The sequence below is a fragment of the Mobula hypostoma genome, chromosome 9 (genome assembly GCF_963921235.1).
Source record: "Mobula hypostoma chromosome 9, sMobHyp1.1, whole genome shotgun sequence".
NCBI classification, from domain to species: Eukaryota; Metazoa; Chordata; class Chondrichthyes; order Myliobatiformes; family Myliobatidae; genus Mobula; species Mobula hypostoma.
In genome coordinates, this window is record NC_086105.1 from 77039432 (window position 1) to 77051477 (window position 12046).

The 12046-nt window shown below is 43.0% G+C and overlaps 1 protein-coding gene across 1 annotated transcript in view; it reads left to right on the forward strand.

Annotated features, from left to right (window-relative positions):
• The window catches only part of fer1l6 (fer-1 like family member 6), a 395360-nt gene that overhangs the window by 309674 nt on the left and 73640 nt on the right, over positions 1–12046 (forward strand). The window contains exon 27 of the mRNA XM_063059547.1: positions 8340–8456. Within this exon, the coding sequence (XP_062915617.1) occupies positions 8340–8456 (117 nt within the window). The remainder of the gene's footprint in view (positions 1–8339; positions 8457–12046) is intronic.

A 12046-nucleotide genomic window follows, 5' to 3' on the forward strand; every position in this document is an offset into this window, starting at 1 on the left:
GTTTTCTCTGGGTGTCCTGTACTCATTACGGTTAGTGAGTTGTGGCCATGTAGATTTTCTCTGGGTGTCCTGTACTCATTACGGTTAGTGAATTGTGGCCATGTAGGTTTTCTCTGGGTGTGCTGTACTCATTGCGGGTAGTGAGTTGTGGCCATGTAGGTTTTCTCTGGGTACGCTGTACTCATTGCGGGTAGTGAGTTGTGGCCATGTAGGTTTTCTCTGGGTACGCTGTACTCATTACGGTTAGTGAGTTGTGGCCATGTAGGTTTTCTCTGGGTACGCTGTACTCATTACGGGTAGTGAGTTGTGGCCATGGAGGTTTTCTCTGGGTGTCCTGTACTCATTACGGTTAGTGAGCTGTGGCCATGTAGGTTTTCTCTGGGTACGCTGTACTCATTGCGGGTAGTGAGTTGTGGCTATATAGGTTTTCTCTGGGTGTCCTGTACTCATTGCGGGTAGTGAGTTGTGGCCATGTAGGTTTTCTCTGGGTATGCTGTACTCATTGCGGGTAGTGAGTTGTGGCCATGTAGGTTTTCTCTGGGTACGCTGTACTCATTGTGGGTAGTGAGTTGTGGCTATGTAGGTTTTCTCTGGGTGTCCTGTACTCATTACGGTTAGTGAGTTGTGGTCATGTAGATTTTCTCTGGGTGTCCTGTACTCATTACGGTTAGTGAGTTGTGGCCATGTAGGTTTTCTCTGGGTGTCCTGTACTCATTGCGGGTAGTGAGTTGTGGCCATGTAGGTTTTCTCTGGGTTCGCTGTACTCATTACGGTTAGTGAGTTGTGGCCATGTAGGTTTTCTCTGGGTGTCCTGTACTCGTTGCAGGTAGTGAGTTGTGGCCATGTAGGTTTTCTCTGGGTACGCTGTACTCATTGTGGGTAGTGAGTTGTGGCCATGTAGGTTTTCTCTGGGTATGCTGTACTCATTGCTGGTAGTGAGTTGTGGCCATGTAGGTTTTCTCTGGGTGTCCTGTACTCACTGCGGGTAGTGAGTTGTGGCCATGTAGGTATTCTCTGGGTACACTGTACTCATTGCGGTTAGTGAGTTGTGGCCATGTAGGTTTTCTCTGGGTACGCTGTACTCATTGCGGGTAGTGATTTGTGGCCATGTAGGTTTTCTCTGGGTACGCTGTACTCATTGCGGGTAGTGAGTTGTGGCCATGTAGGTTTTCTCTGGGTGTCCTGTACTCATTGCGGGTAGTGAGCTGTGGCCATGTAGGTTTTCTCTGGGTACGCTGTACTCATTGCGGGTAGTGAGTTGTGGCCATGTAGGTTTTCTCTGTGTACGCTGTACTCATTGCGGGTAGTGAGTTGTGGCCATGTAGGCTTTCTCTGGGTACGCTGTACTCATTGCGGGTAGTGATTTGTGGCCATGTAGGTTTTCTCTGGGTGTCCTGTACTCATTACGGTTAGTGAGTTGTGGCCATGTAGGTTTTCTCTGGGTGTCTTGTACTCATTACGGTTAGTGAGTTGTGGCCATGTAGGTTTTCTCTGGGTGTCCTGTACTCATTACGGTTTGTGAGTTGTGGCCATGTAGGTTTTCTCTGGGTGTCCTGTACTCATTACGGTTAGTGAGTTGTGGCCATGTCGGTTTTCTCTGGGTACGCTGTACTCATTGCGGGTAGTGAGTTGTGGCCATGTAGGTTTTCTCTGGGTACGCTGTACTCATTACGGTTAGTGAGTTGTGGCCATGTAGGTTTTCTCTGGGTGTCCTGTACTCATTGCGGGTAGTGATTTGTGGCCATGTAGGTTTTCTCTGGGTGTCCTGTACTCATTACGGTTAGTGAGTTGTGGCCATGTAGGTTTTCTCTGGGTGTCCTGTACTCATTACGGTTAGTGAGTTGTGGCCATGTAGGTTTTCTCTGGGTGTCCTGTACTCATTACGGTTAGTGAGTTGTGGCCATGTCGGTTTTCTCTGGGTGTCCTGTACTCATTACGGTTAGTGAGTTGTGGCCATGTAGGTTTTCTCTGGGTACGCTGTACTCATTGCAGGTTGTGAGTTGTGGCCATGTAGGCTTTTTCTGGGTACGCTGTACTCATTGCAGGTAGTGATTTGTGGCCATGTAGGTTTTCTCTGGGTGTCCTGTACTCATTACGGTTAGTGAGTTGTGGCCATGTAGGTTTTCTCTGGGTGTCCTGTACTCATTGCGGTTAGTGAGTTGTGGCCATGTAGGTTTTCTCTGGGTGTCCTGTACTCATTATGGTTAGTGAGTTGTGGCCATGTAGGTTTTCTCTGGGTGTCCTGTACTCATTGCGGGTAGTGATTTGTGGCCATGTAGGTTTTCTCTGGGTACGCTGTACTCATTGCGGGTAGTGAGTTGTGGCCATGTAGGTTTTCTCTGGGTACGCTGTACTCATTGCGGGTGGTGAGTTGTGGCCATGTAGGTTTTCTCTGGGTACGCTGTACTCATTGCGGGTAGTGATTTGTGGCCATGCTATGTCTGCGCCACATGCAGGCTGCCCCAGCACAATTCTTGATGATTTGATTTGATACTAATGATGCACTTCACTGTATATTTTGATGTACATGTGAGAAATAAAGCTCATCTTTATTCTTATTTCGGTACTCTGTATAAGATAGCTGATTGATACGTTATTGTGACAAGACATTGAATATTGGCTTATGATCTTTCTGTGGCAATAGTGACTTTTGTGATGTCCTGGTTTATTTGTTCTGGCCTAAGGACAAGTTTAGTCAATTTGCAAGTCATACATTTGACAAGTGTGTGTGCTTTAAAAATATTCCATCCAATAAGCAATATAACTGCAAGGATTTCCACAGCAATAGCAGATTGAGAGTAATGAATGCCAATCACACAAATGATGTACTTGGGTTATATTAACAGGATCAACATTAGTGAAACAAACAGTGTGATGACAACTTATTCCATCTTTGAGAAAGCAGTACTCTCTGCTCCAACTATTTGTTCTAGTGAAGCAATACCTAAGCAGGCAATATTCTGCTTTCCTGTTTCCTTACTTTCAATGTTCCATGTCTAAATTGATTCATTAGCCAATGAATAATTTTCCATGCATATCAAAAGAACATAGAGCACAGAACATAGAACAGTACAGCATAGTACAAGCCTGTCGGCTCACATGGTTGTAATAACCTTTTACGATGGAGCTGGTGAAATTTTTTATTTTATTTATTGAGATGCAGTACAGAATAGGCCCTTCCATCCCTTCAAACCACGCTGCCCAGCAATGCCACAATTTAATCCTAGACAAATGACGGGACAATTTATAATGACTGCCAACCGGTTCATATTAGGACTGTGGGAGGTAACTGGAGTACCTGGAGGAAACCCACACATCATGGGAAAAATGTACAGACTCATTGCAGGCAACAGTGGGAATTGAACCTGGGTTGATGATACTGTCGAGTGTTTGTGCTAACCACTCTGCTATGCTATATGGCGACATTTTGCAGGCAGCTCACAAAGCTACTAGATGTACTAAATATACTAGATATACTACTTTAGAGCTACTGTTGTTGTGGTCTAGAGCTTGTAATTTCTCTTTAAGTGTAACCCCCCTGCCCAGCCTCAGGGTCGCTCAGCTCGCTGTCGTCTGAGGAAACAGCCCTCGGCCCTGCCAAACTGGGTAATTAGTTTGTGTGGATGCTGTGTGATGTACCCCACCCCGCCCAAATAACAGACAATACACCAGATACGATTAAATGATTTACAGTTTATAGATATTTCTGGAACTATATAATTAATAGAGAATGAAATATAGAACGGAAAATAAAAGGTGCCACACTTATCAAAGTTCAATCTCTTCGTGCACAAACAGTTGGAACTCAGGACCCTCCTTCTTCACCCTGCGACCCCTCCACCACCTCGACTGGCCGCCTGGAACCAACAACGGTGGTCGAACAGACGCTCCACACGAGTCCGTCTCCGTCTCCTCTCCTCGCCAAACACCCTGGACCAACTCCGATAGCAGACTCACAGCACCTGGTCCATCCTCTGTCTCTCTCTCCTGCTTTCTGCCCAAAAACCCGCGCATACAATATCTTACAGACACACAGAAAGCATAACAACTATCCCAATTGGTTCGTTCAACCTCTTATCAACAGATAATCCATAACAAACTACTAGCGGGAGGACTTTCTCAGCAGTTAACATAACAAAGAAGCCATTTTAATTAGACTACGCAGCGACAGAAAAAAAGAAACCCCTTACATAAGCATATTGGTTGTTTGTCTGTCTTTGTGTGTAGTTTTTCATTGATTCTATTGTGTTTATTTATTCTCCTGTGAATGCCAGCAAGAAAATGAATCTCACGGTAGTAAATGGTGTCATTATATGTACTTTGACCCTTGAAAATTAAGATCGATTTAACCCTTATCTCCTCCATAGACCTCCATATTTCTTATATCCATGTGCCTATCTAAGTGTCTATTAAGTGTCCCTGATGTATCTGCCTCTTCTGCCTCATTGCAGGGCATCCCAAACATCCACCACACTCTGTTTAAAAAAACTTACTTCTGACATTCTCTATACTTTCCTCCAATCACCTTAAAATGATGCCTCCTTGTATTAGCCATTTATGCTCTGGGAAAGAGAAAAGCCCAGATCACTCGACCTATTCACACTAGATGTGCTCTCTAACCAAGGTAAATCTCCTCTCTAAGGCTTCCACACCCTTCCTATAATGAGGCAACCAGACCTGAACACAATACTTCAAGTGTGGTCTAAACAGGGTTTTATAGAGCTGCAACATTACCTCACAGCTCTTGAACTCAATTTCTATTCTGTGTCGCTCCTCCACTACTCGATCCCTGAGAGCTACTGGAATCTTTCTCGGGGCATGCACGACTGGTGCAATAGTTGGATCAATCTGGATATGGTGTTTCCCTGGTGAACATCCTAATCCAGAAAACAAGTCATCAAAGTCTTTGAGAATGTCATTTTCTTTTTCAACACTATAGATTTGCTTCACCAGGCCTAGCTTTGTGCATGTTGCTTTGCCCAGTATTGCTGGAACATGTTGCTGTACTATTTCAAACTCGATCTTGTATTTTTGACCTTTCTACACACAGGTGAGTGCTTTATTGCCAGTGGTGCCTTATTGTGGCTGAAATATGCAACAAGCTTGCAGGTGGTTTTTCTCAGTCTTCCTCTGATGTCCAGTGAGTTAAATGTTTCTGCTGACAATATATTGTACTTTACCCCAGTGTCAAGCTTAAATGTCACATTCCTCTTGTTTATTATCAGATCTTGAGTCCAATCATCTTCATCCTCCATCTCTGCATTGTCAATATTCTTGATGCATACCTCCTGTTCCACTTCAACTGTGCCAATGAACATGTCACTGTTGCCCTCACTCTGTTCCACAGCATGCATTTTCCTTGCGTCCTCCTTCGATTTGCACATCTTTGCAAAGTGAGTTCTTTTCTGGTATAACTTGCATGTCTGACCAAAGGCTGGACATTTTCTGTATCCATGTTTATAACCACATCTGTTTCGGTTAACTTCCTTTTGATCATCCTGTGGAGCTGGCTTTGTCCTACTCTTGTCAGTTTTCACAGTTTTTATTTTGTGCACTTCAATCTCTTCATTGAGCACTTTAACCTGACTTGACGTGATCTCGCTGGCACGGCAAACATCAATCGCCTTTTCTAATGTAAGATCCGCCTCTCTCAATAGCCTGCCTCTCACTTGATCATCCCGTACGCTGCATACAATCCTGTTGCGTATTAAAGAGTCATGCAGTTGTCCGAACCCACAGTCTTTTGCCTTGCTCTTCAAATCTGTTACATAGGCATCTATGGTCTCTATTGGTTCTTGGGCCCTCGTGAAAAATCGGTGTCAGATGTACGGTGGGTTTTTTCTCGGTTCGCAGTAATCTTGAAACTTTTTCTTCAACACTTCATTTTTATCTTGCTCATCATCTTGGAAGACAAATATGTTGCAAACCTTTAATGCCTCTTCCCCGCCACATGCAGAAACGTAGCGCATTGCACTTTCTCCGTCTTTTCAGCTACGCTGGTAGTGGTGCAAAACAGCTCAAACTTCTGGATCCATATTTTCCAGTTCTCAGCAAGATTACCTTGTAGGCTTAAACTTGACGCTGGCTGTAACTGTGACATCTTTTACATGTCTTCTCTTCCTTTTTTTTCGTGATTTCTTCTGACACCATGTAATATTGATGTGACTCGGACACCGCTGTAGATTGGACAACCACGTTTATTCACCAGACTTCCATGTTTACTTCTCCACATCCTGACGTCATACGCACTCTGACGCTACAAATACTCACACAATACATTACAGGATCAACGTGGCTTTGTGCATGGTAGGTCATATCTAACCAATCTTATACAGATTTTTGAGGAAGTTGCCCAAAAGCTGATGAAGTCAAGTCAGTGGATGTTGTTTATGTAGATTTTAGCAAGGTTCTGCATGGGAGGTTGGTCAAGAAGGTTCAGTCACTTGGCATTCAAGATAAGGCAGTAATTTGGATTAGACATTGTCTCTACAGGAGAAGCAAGAGAGCGGTAGTAGAGGGTTGCCTCTCTGACTGAGGCCTGTGATTACTTGTGTGCCACAGAGATCAGTGCTGGGTCTGTTGTTGTTTGTCATCTGTATCAACGATCTGGATGATAATGTGGTAAATGGATCAGCAAATTTGTGGATGGCGCCAAGATTGGGAGTGTAGTAGATAGCAAGGAAGACTATCAAAGCTTGCAGCAGGATTTGGACCAGCTGGAAAAATGGTTTGAAAAATATCAGAATTTAATGCAGACAAGTGTAAGGTGTTTCACTTTGTGATGACAAACCAGAATAAGACTTATATAATGATCAGTAGGGCACTGAGGAATGCAGTAGAACAGAGAAATCTGGGAATACAGATCCATAATTTCTTGAAAATAGTAGTCATAGTCATAGTCATAGTCATACTTTATTGATCCCGGGGGAAATTGGTTTTCATTACAGTTGCTCCATAAATAATAAATAGTAATAGAACCATAAATAGTTAAATAGTAATATGTAAATTATGCCAGTAAATTATGAAATAAGTCCAGGACCAGCCTATTGGCTCAGGATATCTGATCCTCCAAGGGAGGAGTTGTAAAGTTTGATGGCCACAGGCAGGAATGACTTCCTATGACGCTCAGTGCTGCATCTCGGTGGAATGAGTCTCTGGCTGAATGTACTCCTGTGCCCAACCAGTACATTATGTAGTGGATGGGAGACATTGACCAAGATGGCATGCAACTTATCCTCTTTTCAGACACCACCGTGACAGAGTCCAGTTCCATCCCCACAGCATCACTGGCTTTACGAATAAGTTTGTTGATTCTGTTGGTGTCTGCGACCCTCAGCCTGCTGCCCCAGCGCACAACAGCAAACATGATCGCACAGGCCGCCACAGACTCGTAGAACATCCTCAGCATCGTCCAGCAGGTGTTAAAGGACCTCAGTCTCCTCAGGAACTAGAGACGACTCTGACCCTACTTGTAGACAGCCTCAGTGTTCTTTGACCAGTCCAGTTTATTGTCAATTCATATCCACAGGTATTTGTAATCCTCCACCCTGCCCACACTGACCCCCTGGAATCAAAGGTAGATAGGGTTGTAAAGAAATCTTTTGGCATATTGGCCATTATAAATCAATTTATTGAGTACAGGAGTTCAAATATTATGTTTAAGTTAAATAAATCATTCGTGAGGACTGTGTGCAGGTTTGGTCACCTACCTACAGGAAGGATGTAATTAAGATTGAAAGAGTGCAGAGAAAATTTTCAAGGACATTGCAAAGTGTCGAGTACCTGAGATATAGGGAAAGGTTGAATAGGTTAGCACTTTATTCCCTAGATCACAGATGAATGAAGGGAGATTTGATACAGGTATACAGAATTATGCCGGGTATAGATAGAGTAAAGACAAGCAGGCTTTTTCCACTGAGGTTGGGTGAGACTTGGTCTTCGGTTAAGGCTGAAAGGTGAAATATTTAAGGAGAACATGAGATGAAACTTTTTCACTCAGAGGGTGGTGAGAGTGTAGAGTGAGCTGCCAGTGTAAGTGGTAGATGCAGGTTTGATTTCAACATTTAAGATAAATTTTGATAGGTACATGTATGGGAGGGATGTAGAGGGCTATGGTCCAGATGATGATCGATGAGACTCGGCAGATGAATAGTTTGGCGTGGACTTTATGGGCCAAAGGGCCTGTTTCTGTGCTGTAGTTTTCTATGACTCTATGAGTCTATGTCTTTATGCTTTTATGTATTGAATTGCTGCCATATGATTGGCTGAGGAGATGTACAGGTGTACCTAATAAAGTGTACATTCTGAATTTGATTTCTCTTGGCTTTGCTTTATTTCAGAAAAGAAGATTATCACAAAAGTTTACTTCTCGGAGGAAAAAGCCCTCCACTGACGACAGTGAAAGTGTTGTAGACTGGTGGTCAAAGTATTACAGTTCTGTGGACAAAGCTCAAAAGGTATTGCAAGTTTATTCTTGAGAATGTATTCCATAACCTTTGTACAAACATTGCTCCTTTTTATACTATTCTGTCATTTATTGAAATAATGCAAGCTGTTAACCCTCACCTCTCCACTCTCAGTCCTGATGCAGGGTTTCAGCCTGAAACATTGACAATGTTTTCCCCGCTGCCACTGAGTTCTTTCAATGTATTGAGCATTTTTCCAAAATTCAGCATCTGCAGTGTCTTTCTTAATCCTCTCAATGTTTTCCTATTTAATAAATCATGTCTTTTCTGTGACTGAACTCCTTACACTTATCCTTGCTTATTAGCTTTGGCCAACTGTCACCTGTTAGTTCTCAATTGAACTAGAATTAACTGCCTTCTGTGAAAGGAGTTCCTTTTTGGTTTACGTGAGTATTTTCCATAGGCAATTCTGTCTCCACTACTTCAGTCGAATTCTTTAGTCGTTTCTTCACTAGCTTCAGAAATTTATGAAATTTGTTGAGCCTAAGTTACCTTTTGTACATCCATTGTGGAATATTCTGGTCAACAGAGCATTTTCAGAATCAGAATCAGAATCAGCTTTAATATCACTGGCATGTGTCATGAAATATGCTGATTTGTGGTAGCAATGCATTGCAGTACATAATTTTATAAAAACCATTAATAACAATCTGAAATAGTGTGTGAATACACACACACACACACACACACACACACACACACACAGATACATGCACGCGCACACACTACATATAATTAAATAAGTAAGTCCTGCACAGAGAAAGGAAAAAAAGAAAAAAATGAGTTAGTGAACATCGGTTCGTTGTCCATTCAGAAATCTGATGGCAGAGGTGAAGAAGCTGTTCCTAAAACATTGAATATGTTTCTTCAGACTCTTGTACCTCCTCCTTGTTGGTAGCAATGAGAAGTGGACATGTTTTGGGTGAAAGGGATTCTTAATGGTGGGTGTCATCTTTCTGAGGCATCGCCTTTTGAAGATGACCTTGATGCTGGGGAGGCTTGTGCCCATGGTGGAGTGGTCTGAGTTTGCAACTATATGCAGCTTCCTCCATACCAGACAGTGATGCAACCAGTTGGAATGCTCTCTACGGTACATCTGTAGAAATTAGCGAGCGTCTTTGGTGACATACCAAATCTGCTCAATCTGCTATGAAATATAGCCGCTGTTGTGCCATCTTTGTAATTGCATCAATATGTTGGGCCCAGGATAGATTTTTGGAGATTTTGACAACCAGGAACTTGAAACTGTTCACCCTTTTCACTTCTTAGCAAAATAGAGGGCTATGGGTAAAGCCTAGGTAGTTCTGAGGTAGGGACATGTTTGGCACAGCTTTGTGGGCCGAAGGGCCTGTATTGTGCTGTAGGTTTTCTATGTTTCTATGTTTTTGATCCTTTGATAAACACTGGTGTGTGTTCCCTCAGTTTTCCCTTCCTGAAGTACATAATCAATTCCTTGGTCTCTTACTGACGTTGAGTGTAAGGATGTGTTGCAACACCACTCAACCAGCTGATCTGTCTCACTCCTGTACCATTCCTCGTCAATTCTGCCAACAATAGTTATGTTACCTGAAAATTTGTAGATGGTGTTTGAGCTGTGCCTTGCCACACAGTTGTGGATGTAGAGAGAATAGAGCAGTGGGCATCCATCCTACTTTCCATGAGACCAAAGAGCAGAATTAGTCCATTCAGACCTTCATGTCTGCACTACCTTTCAATCATGGCTGATATTTTTAACCCCATTCTCTTACCTTCTCCCTGTGACCTTCAAACACCTTACCAATCAAGAACCTATCAATCTTGCCTTAAATATACCCAATGATTTAGCCTCCACAGTCATCTGTAGCAATGAATTTCACAGATGCACCATCTCCGCCCCATCTCTGTTTTAAAGCAATGTTCCTTTATTCTGTGGCTGTGCCCTTGGATCCTAGACTCTCCCACTATTGGAAACATCTTCTCCACATCCTTCTTCAGGCCTTCCTATTTCCAGTAGATTTCAATGAAATTCCACCTCATCCTTCTCAATTCTATCAAGTACAGGCTTAAAGACTTTTCTCATATGTTAAGCCTTTCATTCCTGGGATCATTCTTGTGAATGTCTTCTGGACCCTCCCGGGCCACCACATCCTTTCTCAGATACAGGTCCAAAATTGTCCTTGCGCTTTTTGATGGTCGTTGTTGTGGGTTTGAGAGGTGCTGCAATTTGTGCATGTGTAATACTACTGAGATAATGATAGGACATTTCTTTTCTGTCGAAGTTACTTTTTATTGCCTATTCCCTGTGCAACACCCTGGGAAAGGTTTCACTGCTAATGTAATGGTTTTTCTGTAGAAGCACTGCTAATGTAATGGTTTTTCTGTAGCAGCAGTGTTTGAGTTATGGCTGGAGATAACGGGGGCTTTGGAATGTGCACTGTCCAATGAAGGGAGTGTTTTTTCTTATTGTGTGCCTGAGACCAAGGTGATCTGGGTCCTTTGTTCGGCGGATGATGGGGAGAGAAGATACCAGAAAGGAGAGGTCATAAACACCAGAAAGGAGTTGGCTTGGAGTGGGGCCGGGAGTTAATGAAGCCCAGGGAAAATCGATGGAGGACTGGAGGAAGGGAAACTGTGAGCTCCAACATGCACATTAGACTGTTTCATTAAAATGGGCCCTTTTCTTTTTGTAAGCAACACACATGAAAGCTGGTGGTGAACGCAGCAGGCCAGGCGGCATCTCTAGGAAGAGGTACAGTCGACGTTTCGGGCCGAGAGCCTTTGTCAGGGCTCGCTGCGTTCACTAGCAAATTTTATGTGTGTTGCTTGAAATTCCAGCATCTGCAGATTTCTTTGTGTGTGCCTTTTCTTTTTGTTTTACTTTACTAACCCTTTAGTCAAATTAAGAATTATAAACCTAAATTGTTTAATTGCATATGATGTACTGTCTGTTATTTTGTGGTTCTGATTTGGAACAGGGGAACAAATCACGCAGCATCCACACAAACAGGAATTATGCACCTCAAATCTCGCACTCTTGGTAGGGCCAGAGATCGTTTCCCCTGGATTTGCACGGCCGACAGAACCTGAGAGTTACACTTGTATTATTAACATGCTCCATTAATGATTAACTTAGAAGCATAGAAAACTTGCAGCACAATACAAGCCCTTCGGCCCACAATGCTGTGCTGAACATGCATTTACTTTAGAAATTACGTAGGTTTTACCCATAGCCCTCTATTTTTCTAAGCTCCATGTACCTATCCAGAAGTCTCTTAAAAGACTCTATTGTATCCGCCTCCACCACCATCTCTGGCAGCCCATTCCATGCACTCACCACTCTCTGCGTAAAAAACTAACCCCTGGCATCTCCTCTGTACCTACTTTCAAGCACCTTAAAACTGTGCTTTCTTGTGCCCTCACGTTCAGTAACTCTGGAATCACACTAGAGCATCGGTGTCACCAATGTAGGTTTTTGTAAATAAAATGAAGTGAGGCTTTTTATGTTTAATGAAACCTATAACACATTTTATTGAACCCCAAAACCTAAAAACAAAAGCGTGCTAAAAATCTTTACATAACTACATCATCACATCAGACTAGCC